This window comes from Prinia subflava, chromosome 1, assembly GCF_021018805.1.
Source record: "Prinia subflava isolate CZ2003 ecotype Zambia chromosome 1, Cam_Psub_1.2, whole genome shotgun sequence".
NCBI classification, from domain to species: domain Eukaryota; kingdom Metazoa; phylum Chordata; class Aves; order Passeriformes; family Cisticolidae; genus Prinia; species Prinia subflava.
In genome coordinates this window covers 125074145-125086281 of record NC_086247.1, presented here as the reverse complement: position 1 = coordinate 125086281, position 12137 = coordinate 125074145, and the positions used below count along the sequence as shown (strand labels likewise).

The 12137-nt window shown below is 37.1% G+C and overlaps 1 protein-coding gene across 1 annotated transcript in view; it reads right to left on the bottom strand.

Annotated features, from left to right (window-relative positions):
* Positions 1-12137, bottom strand: part of AGMO (alkylglycerol monooxygenase) — a 186204-nt gene that overhangs the window by 169159 nt on the left and 4908 nt on the right. Inside the window, exon 2 of the mRNA XM_063420842.1 lies at positions 10186-10316. Within this exon, the coding sequence (XP_063276912.1) occupies positions 10186-10316 (131 nt within the window). The remainder of the gene's footprint in view (positions 1-10185; positions 10317-12137) is intronic.

Below are 12137 nucleotides of genomic sequence, written 5' to 3'. Positions count from 1 at the left end.
CTGAGGCCAAGGTGTAAACCTTGAGCTAACCCTGCAACACATTTTTTATATATGCAATTTGCTGTACATTCTTCCCTTCATGCTTGAATCACAACTCTACAGCACATAACATTAGCTGATTACTGTAATTAATTTAGAGTAATCCATCATAGTACTAGGCAGTGCTGGAGAAAGAAGAGTTGCTTAACTGAGTTGGTTTTTTTTTAATTTACAGTGTGATAGGAAAGACCAGACTTGCACTCAATTACAATTCCTAAAGTTCACTTGGAGTTTTAAAGGTTTGTATTCCCTCAAGTTCCTTTTTCACTTCTTGAAAATACTAAGAGAACTTAAGAACACTTTTCTCCTCATTTAAATATTATAACTATAAATATGACAGAACTGGATAGGTAAGGCTTTTTTCATCTAGTCCAATCCTCTGCACAAAGAGTAAAAAATCCTAAAACAGACAGACTGTATAGAAAACTTTATTATATACATTACACAGATTTATTTTCTTCGATTTTGAACATTGCTGCTGAAAATTTTCTTATTATGTGCAAAACGCACTTAGGCGACTGTTATGGTCTTAAGAGTTCTTGTCTCCTTGTTTCTAAAGATTGTACATACTTTAATTAATGGCAATAATATTTGTTTGTAATAAACCATTTCCCCCTTCACCTACCACTGGGTCAGATTATCACTTCCTCTAATTAAAAAAGTCCAAGAAGGAAATTCTGGGAGATGAACTCTCCATGTGGAAATGAAGACCTACTTATTCTAGATCCCCATGGGATAATGAAGGAGGAAAAAGGTGGAAGAAATTCAATTGGAAGAAAAGGCAGCTGCCCATTTCAAAGAATACAAGGTCTTGTTTTGCTTCCTCCAGCCATAGAGCCTAAACCCACATCTTTAGGAAACCTCTTCCATGGTGCCGAGGACAGTCACCAAAAATGAAAAGGGTCAGAGACAAGAGCTGTTGTCTCTTTTCCAAGCGTGGAGGAAGATCTGTGTACCAAAAGTGAGTAGTCCAAGGAAACTGCCTCAGCTCTCACCACTACTGCAGTCACCACCTCACATCACACTGGGAACTGACCTGGTGCCCCTGAGCTAAAAACACAACCCTACAGCTGGACCTACAAAAGCTCTGCTCTCAAGGGCTGTAACAGACTTGCATCCTTGGAGGTCAGGCACAGAGGGAAGCATGTTAAGACACCCTGGTCACAAGGTTATATTATCATTAAAAATAGTGAGATATTACTAATACAGTTTCCCTGGGTTAAATAAATTCTGTTTTCCTAGCCTGATTCAAACCATATAAATGTAAAGTTTCAAAATGCTGAACAAAGGCAGTTTCTCAATAATTTGAAATTATTCAGACCATCTATGTAACAGCAGGATATATGAATAATTAAATGCTCTGTAAGGTTTTATTTCAGAATGGAAATCATATGGATTTACCTTTCCAAGGATGCATAGAGCTTTATTTTCCAGATTAAAAACTGGCTTCAGTCACAATTGAAATAAACATTTTGATAACATGATTTCAGTAAAGAGAAGAAGGGGGAAGGAGGTAGAGGAGCCTTGAGAAAAGATCCATTTGTAAAACAAAGCAAATCTGCTGCAACTGAAATCCCCTTTTATTTCCTGTACAGGTGCCAGGTCTTGAACAGACACCCAATTTATTACCTTGTCAGCTGACTTATTAGGGTTGACACAAATCGACCTGAAATATGCCTGACACACTGCAGTCAAGGCTTTTTTCACACTTTAGCACAAAGCCAAACTTTCCACAAGGTGAAGGGAAAGGGAGAGGGAGCTGTGGGAGTTCTATTCCCTGTTTTCTATCATCAAGATGAATATGACCTCCTCTCCCATTCTTAATATGCAAAACCAGTCATGAAATAACCCAAGGCTAAAAAATAATTCACCAAAATGATACAGCTGGGAAATTATTATCAGGCTCTGGAAAACCCTTGATTACAGGAAATAGCACCTACATTTTGAGAAAATGTTCCCACCAGACACAAAAGCTGAATCAAAGCCTCTCCTCTTCTTCAGTATGGCTTTCTGCTACAGCATTTTAGCCTAAACAATACAAACCTCCAGTTTTCCTCAAGAACAAAAGAAAATACCAAATCCAAAATGAAGTAAATGGAGGTGACTCAGGTATTCCTACTAGCTGTATTGTACACAATATTTTGCCTGACAGAGCTGCCCTTTTATTTACCAAACCAAATGCTGTTGCATTTCACTTGTTATCCTCTAATTTATGGCACTAATATTAATTTACAGTAGTGGGTGGAATAAAATGTGAAACAACAGGTGTTGGAAGAAAAATAGCAACAGTGACACACTTTTTTATTATTAAGTTCTAGTCTTGCTACATAATTAAAGTCACTTGTTTATCTTTGCTAATAAGTAAGTAAATTTTTAATTGTATCAGTTAAAAATACAACAGAGATATTTTTATGAGAAGTTCCACTGTCTTCAGTGATGCACAGCAGTAACTCATAATGGCCTCAGTTTATGCAAGGTCTTCAGATACTTTTAATTACATGGTATCTTTAGAAGACTAAAAAGCCTAGTTTAAAACCTTCAGTACTACTGAGCTTCTGGCATTGTAGCTTACTCTTCTTCTTTTATGAGAATGGAATTTGTATTTTTTATATGTATTTATACCTGCCCAGAACTGGGGACCATAAATTCTAATCCGGTATCTTCCAGATACACCAGACCAGGATATTCTACAATGTCATCTCCTACAATGCTCCTGATTTTTCAATATTTGTTCAAATATCACCAAATGAGTTTAATACAAATGCTTGACCAGGACCTTTTACCAATTGAGGGTCTGATTTTGATCTGTCCTACTTGGTTGTTTCACTAAAATGAGCAAATTTGCATTATAGTTTAAGTTAGGTTGGGAACAAGCCTATAATATTCTCAAAGGTCACATATAAACAAGTAATGAGAAAAGAGTATTGTATTCAACTCAGGTTGTTCTAGATAGATTCAGAAAAACCAAAGGAACTAGTAAGAGTTCCTATGGTCTATAAAAATACAGTGAAATAGCTTCAGTGAAACATCATAGCACATCAAATGATGAAATAAGGAAAAATATTTACATGAGAATTTATGCTGAACTCCTTTGGTCGTACTTCTGAATGTTTTAAAAGATAAGTTTGTTTTTGACCATGATACACAGTGGTGAAAGTCTATTGTTTTCAGATCTGTAACACTGGTTTATAAAATTACTAAGAGACTTTTTTTTCCCAATTTTTCTAGCTTCTTAGGTGTTGACCCGAGAAACTAGATTGGCTAGCTCTAAAAATGCTACCCCTGTGCTCCATCTAGTGGAGTTTTGATCTAAAATTAATTCATTTTTTTAGCAGAGATGTTCTTCAGTCAGAAGGATACTCTATACAGAAGCATTTTCTTAGGGTTTTTTTCAAAATGTGTGAAAAATGACACAATTTAGCTTAAAAAAAATACAAAAAACATGGAATAAAAATTTCATGGATTCGAGAAATCAGTATATTTTGTGAGCTACAGAGACTACTGAATTTAATACCGTATTTTCAATAAGGGTTCACAGTATGTACTTTCACAGAAGAACACAAGTATATTTGAAAATGTACCCTGACAGCTTCTCTTTGCTTCTATATGGAAGGTGTAAAACTGGGCTCTGACATTAAGAATGGGATCACCAAGCCACTTACTGGCCCCATTGTATAGAAAAAGACCATGATACAATACTAAGGATGTAGAAAAATATACATTCTCTGTAAGATGTTACAACCTAAAAGAGTAACTGGATCCCTAACAGGTCTGTGTGAAATACAGCCATCTGTTGAACATTATGGTAGATAGGGACTACCAGTTGTTTCAGTCAATTAGTTTGAGAATATCCAAGCTCTCCCAAATCCTTCCTTGTAATGCAAGGTAGCCTATATGTCTTTCATTAGAAACTCCAGAGATTCAAATTCTGGCTCAGATCTTTCCTTAGTCATCACTAAAATGTAGCACTGTCTCATTGGTATTCCTGTGTTCTGCCAGCAGCTATGCCCACATGTGCTCTCCAGCCTGCTGCAAACAAATGGAACCAGAGTACCAATACTCTACAGTTGAAACCTCTGAAGATAAGGCTGCTGATATACCTGGGAAGGGTTCAGATGGTTAAAGGGGTTGTTGAGCATGAGAGAGCAGGCAGGAAGCACTAGCATCTTTACTGGGCTCAGCTGGATTTGGACTTACTGGAGGACACGGCAAGATTTACACTAAAATTACAGGATTTTGTTAAAGGGATTTAGTTAGTTAATTTACTAACTTAGCCCCCCAACTGGCTCACCAATGCAAACCAGATTAAAACAAACAAACAAACAAACAAACAAACAAACAACTAATTAGATTAAACAAAAACCATTAAGACAGTTACTGTCATGAGTTTAATTGAACTGATTTTGAAAATTTCCCTTCCAAAGTCAGGGTTCCCTGCTGAAAATCCTATCAGATCTTGCTGCACAGCACCCTCTTTGCTGAAATTATTTCTGTTACTCTGACTGCTTTACCTACAGAAGATAAGTGAGTTAATTCAAAACCTGTTCCTTTGACAGAGCTGTGAGGGCTCTGACCTTTGGCAAAATGTGGGAACAATCAACAGCGTGAAGATTGGAGAGGGAAGGCAGGAGGGTGCTCTTGTGAAATATGTTAACTACCTAGTGCAACTTGGAGAGTGGGAGCAATAGGCAGATGAGTCGATTCTGTCTCTTCAGGCCTGTTGCTTATCAAAAATTCTATTTCTTTGGACACATCTATTGACAGCACCTTAAACTGCCATAACTAGCTGCTGCAGGCATGATCGTGACTGCAGGTTCTGTAGATAGGGAACTTAAAGCCTGACACTCTTGGCTGCCCCTTTTCCACTCCCAGACAATTTGCTTGTCTCTCTGCCTAAAGCAAACACCTTTTTGCTCACAGAGTGAACTAAAATAACTCCACTTGGGATCAGGTCCAACACAAGAGAGGACTACGTAAGTGAGTACAAGACAGACAGAAGTGCAGTAGCCAGAAGTTCAGATGGTTTAAGGGCATGGCATGGCACAGCAGCTCCACTTCCCATGTAACCAGGTTAACTGACTACCTTTCCAGTTTGGCCCCATCTGCTCATCACTGCCCGAAGTGTGCTGGTTACCAGCCCTCAGACCTGCCACCATAATTGCATGCATAGCTGCTCCCTGACCTGGCTCTGTCAAAATGAATGCAGCTGAGCTTAAACACCTCTTTTATAGTTCTTGGGGGGCTTTTGTTTCTGCTTTTAGCAAGATCACTTTGTCAGGACCAGGTTAGGGAGCAATTAAGTGTGCAGTTATGTTGGCAGATCTGAGGGGGCAGCTGGACCAGAAGCAACACATCTGACCATGCTCTAAACAAACATCTGTCCAAAGTCTTAGTCAAACAGATGTGGAGAAAAAAATGTACCTAATAAGTCTTGAAGTGAAAATATAATTTACAAGAAACTGCAAGTATCAAATTTTCTTCTAAGAAATGCAATCAGTAATTTATGAGATTATAATTTTCCATAGTCACATACAATGTATCTAATAGATACTTCAGGAAACCAGCACATACTTCAAATGGTTAAATGCACACAGGCAATTTTTTTCTGTTCAGTCAAGACACTCTTAGCTCTACCAGGTTGTGAATAACTTGCACCAACTTGAAGTGAATGTATTTTAATCAGCTCTGCTGATTCTCTACGTTATAGAGCAGATAACTCAATCATGCTACAAAAGCATTGAGTGTTTCTTGTCTTGTAACCCTGGCTGCTGTTCTCCAATCCTATTTCTTGTTCTAGCACAAGATTGTGCACATAATAAGAACTGATGCAGACTAATGTGATGGGGAGGTGCTGGACCTGCTTGCCAAGCCACTTCACCACAGGGCAACACAAACACTGACGCTGGCCAAAGAAGTGTGAAGGTACAGAGGAAGGAATGAGCAACCAGAAGTATCAGTCAATCAAAGGTGCTTCATTTGGGAGCATTGCTGGTGTCAAATGTACACGAAACTGCCTCTTCGATCCAGCTTCTGAAAAAAGATTATTTAAAATCCAGATGATGTACAAAACTGAACACACTGGTCTACAGCAGAAACAGGATTTGTACTCCTTTGATTTAATTATTGCTGATGTGTAGATATCTTAAGATACTTAACAGCATGAACTAAACAAAAAGCATTTACTCATTCCATTCTCATATTCAACCATTCAAAGAACCCCAACTTCCCCTGACCCAAAAATCAAGGTAAATAATGTATACAGACAGTAATACTCTCTTGAAATGAAGTTCACTGCAGACTTGACTGACCAAACTGTCAGACATTAAATACATATACACTCATACACTGTACGACCGTGTTACAGAGCAGAACACTAAAAAGTGGCAATTGAGCATGACCATAAAGAACAAATACTTTCCCAACTAGTTTGAAAACATACCTACCTCAGTTATCCCCCAAACACTTTATGATTTATGTTCTGCTGCTTTAGAAGAAGAAATGGGTCAATATGAAATAATGCATATACTTGTAAAATGGATATTCATACCCAAAATAAACTTCCTCTTGGGAGAATATTTTTAAAGCAGCATTTAAATTCTCTTGGTAATGGCTAGCTAGAAAAGTTATTTATTTATTTTTATTTTTTAAAATAAAAGTTCTCAGAATTTTTTAACCAATATTTAGGATGCTGGGAGTAAACTTAGTAACACAAGGCTCTCCCTTTCTCCCAAATTAATTTTCATTCCATACAACATTTAGTATTTACACATGCAAAGGAATGTATAGTATGCATTAATGCAGAGAAAATTGTATTTAAGAAATGTATGGGCTACCTTACAAGAGATAATATGTATGCACAAACCATTCAACTTACTGCATGCTGTTGAGTCTAATAAGCCTGAAAACAAAAACATTGCCATGTCTGATTTGAGTTTTCCTCTTGCACCTACATTTTTAACATTTGGCATACAAGTATCAACAATTTATTATTTTCACTTTCTCAACAGAAAGTTGAAGTATGAAACACTAAATAAATACTGTTTGCCCTCAAGACACACAATAGTTCTGTTATACAGACTGTGAAATGGAAAAAATACTTAGAGGTTGAATATGGTTAGTGACTCCTAATTTTTTCATTAAATGTAAAGACCTCTTTGCAATGACACATTTGAAGCTTCATTTTAACTAATAGACTGAAGCCACCATTTTAGACCCAACCACAGATTTTTTTAAGGAAGTGGCAAACCATTGCTGCTAGTTGAGAAAATGAAAATTAGTCCCTGGGAGAGGATACAATCAATGGTGTGTTAATCTAACCTTCAGCTGTTAATGATTTGCACTACTATTTCCCCTGATGCTGTGGGTTCTGCTGAAATATTGTTTTAGCAGTTTCTGTCAACTTTCCCTACCTTTTTTTCTTCCTGAAAGTGAAAGTCTTAGCAACAGATTTTTGCCTGTGCTATTTTTTCCCCTTTTTTTTGTCTGACCCAGTTCTTTCACACCATGGAAGCACAAGACAGAAGGGTAAAGTGTTCTGTTTCTTTCAGTTAGAGCCTTTTTAGCCAGTCTGTTATTCACAACTCCTCTTATTTATAAAGGAGGTTTTACACTAAACAGTCACCCTTAGAATTGAAATATTAACATGAGATTAAATAATTTGGGAAATCTGTATTTTGGATGCTTCTTTCACATTCAGCCAAAAAACTAGAAGTGTTACAGGACTCTTCCTTGGAAAGAACTGCTGAGGAGGGTCTGGTATTTCCAGTCATGTGAGCTGTGCAAGCAACCTGGAAGAGAGTTCTTGTGCTGGTGTAACAATAAATAGGTACACTGATCCTGGAGATGTGCTTGACTCTGCAAACTTTTGAGTCCTTAAAGGATCATTTAGTTCACTCATTTGAAACAATCTTGCAAAAGAAAACTGCATAGCCTGCAAGCCAAATTCTGCAGCAAAGGACTGAGTGCCAAAATAATAAAAGTACTCAGCACCTTGCAAAGCTGCATTCCACACACACAACACTGGTTTTCTTAGCAAGCATTTCTTCCAGGAATGAGTGTATCTCAAGTGTTTAAGTATTCTTAAAATAAAGCCAAAAGGACTTGCAAAACCATTCAAACTTATTTCATATGGATCTCAGGCCCTTTGTTTAACTTAATTCGTTCTGAATATTTCAGACGAATAAAGGTAAATACTCACCATGGTAAGCCTGTCAGGTTTAAAAGATTTTGGTTAAGTTGAAGAGGCAACATTTGATCTATTTCAGTATTACCTTCGTGCAGACCACAGTAACCTATTATCAAGGTTGTGTGTTGCTGCACACAAATCTCATTTGTTGAAAAATATTTAATTAATTTATAAAACATATTGAAAAGTTGAATATTACTCCTCCAAGATCATGCTCACAAGCTGTTAAAATGTTTTAATATAGGTAGAACACTAGCTGTAAAAATAACTTCACAAAAATCTCAAATAACTTAGACATAACTTTGTTTGAAGACATAACTTTATGGTTGGGTATTTCTCATATTGCAAGCTCATGCCTCTCATTTTCAGATATTTGAAGAGTTCTGGAGTGTGTCTTTAAAAGGTTTCATCCAGGATATTTACTACTGATAATTAACATAATCTATCAGAAATTGTCTTTGTACCTAATGGACCTTGTTGATTGTAGTGATTAGAAAGCTTAAAAAAATCAACCAAATGGCAAATGATCAACAGATTACAATGGGGGTAATTTACACATTTCACAAAACGAGTTCCACTAGCCAGAAGGGATATTTTTTTATTGGTGTTGCTATGCTCTTTTAATGTATTTGATCAAGAATCTGGATTGAAAGAAAAGATTTCTAGTAAAATTTGCAGTGACATAAACCAGGGATCTCTAGGTAACAAAGACAATTTTTCACGGATTCAGGCTACTTCAGGAGGACCAAATGTACAGTTTATGCATTTCTATGTGGCCAAATATAAGAACATATTGCCTATGTATGAGGAATGTAAGCCACAGAATCCAAAAAAGTAATCAGGGATGAAAGACAGCTCAAAGGATCTGGGGTATATAAAGGGAGGAACAACAAGTAGAAATAGAGAACAAATGACTTCATTATTTGGCACTGAAGTAGTAATTTCTGAAATGTGGAGTGTACTTGAGACATCAACACTAAGAAGGCTGAAAAACTGCAGAGGATTCTGAAAAAGAACTGGGGGAACAATTGAAAGACTTGCAAACACACCATATAATCAAACTCAAATAATAAAAACTTTTCTTCTTATAATGACGAGATTATATACAATTTGATGGTCATCTGCAAATTCATACATGGGGAACAGAAATGTAATCCCATTTGTAAAGAAAAGATGCAATAAAATCTATCATCAGGAAGCTCATATCATGCAAAGGCATATCTAAAACATATTACTTGCAAGTAACTAAAGCTAATTTATATAAAGAACTGTCTGGATTTTTTCACTGGGATTCACAGTTAATCCACAGTGGCTATTTCTTTAAAATACAACTCTGCTCATCAAACTAATTCAGATAAATCTTATGGCTTTTACATTGGAGAGTGAATCATATGATCGTGTTTGCAATAATTCTTTTAGAAATTAAAACCTATTGAATTCAAACATAAGATCATGACTGTGTTCAAAGCACTTTGGATCACATGCATACTCACAATTCTATTGATCTGGTTATATGCACACAGTTTTATTTTTAAAGGCTAACAAAAATAATAGACTTGGTTTGTTGATTTTATTTGGTTACCTTCTTTCTGTATTTTAATAAAAGAAAACCCAGATTCTAAAATCTAGTCTAACATAAGATATAGTCAAGTCAGGTGAATTCCCAGAAACAGAAAAAGTTGATAGCAATGCCCAATACAGATTATAATTAATTATAATTAGTTATAATTGATGATAAATTGGTAATGTGGAGCTGGACAACACCCTGTAAGAATCATATTTAGCCTTACAGATTAGAAAGATTTTATACCTGTCACTAACATTTAATTGCATACCGAAAGGTCCAGATGCCTTGTTTAATCATTTTGGATTAGCAGCAATAACTTCAATACATAATTCTATTTTCTTCCTTCTTAGTGATTAAAACCCAAACAATCTGAAGATTTTATTCAAATACTCACTCAGGTAGTCGGGACAGGATACCTAAGGAAAGAGAACTTATGCCATCATTGATCCGACCCGGCAGCTTACGCTTCTGAATCCAGCTGACAGCAAACTCCAGCCCAATAAAAGTAATGAAGAATGGAATACTCTAAAAACAGTTTGCAAAACAAACAAACAAACAAAAAGTCACAACAAAATAAAATTAGATACACTTTTCCTAACAGCATTTTATGCAGTGAGATGCTTCTCGGATTGGCTGGCATTTTAGTAGCTACTCCTGTAATAAAGCTCCACATGGGCCTTACAAATAAGAACAAACAAAGCTACCATTTAATCCACAACATGAGCATAAATCTATGGCAGTTAACTCCTCCCACAACATTTTCTTTTTTATATTCTGCACATAAACATTATCAAAAAATATGCAAAAGTGTTTCCAAACTTATATTTCTCTTTAAGTAAATCAGTGAGAGCACCAATATTTGTGGGCTCCTCCAACCACAAGGTAGAACAGAATCTGGTTTGGATTTGATATCATATGAAGGTTTTTGAGTGTTTTGAGCCACTGAATTTGGCATCCAACATTATTATCTGCAAGATAAAATAAAGTGAGTTTCCTTCTACTTGGCATTTCTACTGCCATGCTTTTCACTGCAGACAACAACAGCTCTTCTGTATGTGCATTCATCAGTGAACCCAGTAACTGTGCAGCCCGTTCCAGTTCAGGCCCTACACCATGTTCTCTCCCCAAACCAAGTGACAATGATACAATGTTCCCTTTTTTCTTTGGTATTGTACTGACCGCAAAATAGCTTTCTGCCTTTCTGCAGAGAAGTGTGATGATGAGCAAGACTGAAACATCTCTCACTCACAACACTGCTTTAGTCTAGGATTCAATTCTCACTATCCATCTTCTACCCCAGATCAACTGGCAAGCTGAAAATGCACAGCAACAGCATCCATTAGTGAAAGGTGTGGCCTACTGGTGGTAGGACTGGTAATATTTTAATGACAACATCATTTTTCATCATCAAAGACCGTCAGACCTGTTCTCAACTTTTTCTCATCTCAGGGAACAAGAAGAAGGCCTGAGTTACAGTAAGTGGTAGACCTTTTTTTTTTGTATTGACACTGGAGTTCTAACAGTCCTTGCCCTTCACTTGTGGAAGGAATTAGGCAGCGGCAGCGTTTTAGCCATCACCACCAAAACCTAGAAGGCCTGGGGCAAGGAAAATGGGAAGGAGTTACCAGATGTCTGTGCATGCGAATGTTCCTTCAACAGCCCCCCTTGCTCTGTAGGAAACTTCTGGGTGACCTTTGAGACGTTTAGACAACTGCTTTTGGTTATATTAAGGCATAAAATTCCCACCATGTTCTGCTGGGCAAGAGAAATTCCAGAGCACTTCTGCACTACTCTGGGAGGCACCACACTGCCATACTTGCCCTGTAAGTTTTCTGCTCCCTTCAAATGACCTGCAAACAGCTACAGCTTCACTGCCTGGAACCCTCCAAGCTGCACTGCTGTGGAAGAGAGGCTGCTCCTGCCCACACAACAGTTCAATAGGAGCATGGTGTCTGTGCACATGCCACTGCATTTTGGAGGGTGCTCATTTTTGTTGCCAAGTGACATACGATCTGGGAATTCCTACTAGGCTGGGACACTAAAGAGACTAAGATGGATATAGACCAGATTGCTCAGTAGAGGAAGAACTGGATGATTCAAACCATGCAAAAAGAAAGAGATTTATAGCATCTAGAAAATGTGAAAGTTCATAAACTTCAGCAGCACAGGGTCAGGTTACAATAACAGATGAACAGAGATAATTATCAACATGACTCTTTTTAATTTAGGTGCCTAGCTTACTCTGTAACAGCACTTTAGGCATCTAAAAGCCTGTTTGTGATAGACAGCAACTGATGATATAAAAAACTAGAAAGTAAGGGAAGACCTGTGCATAAAGCCTCAACA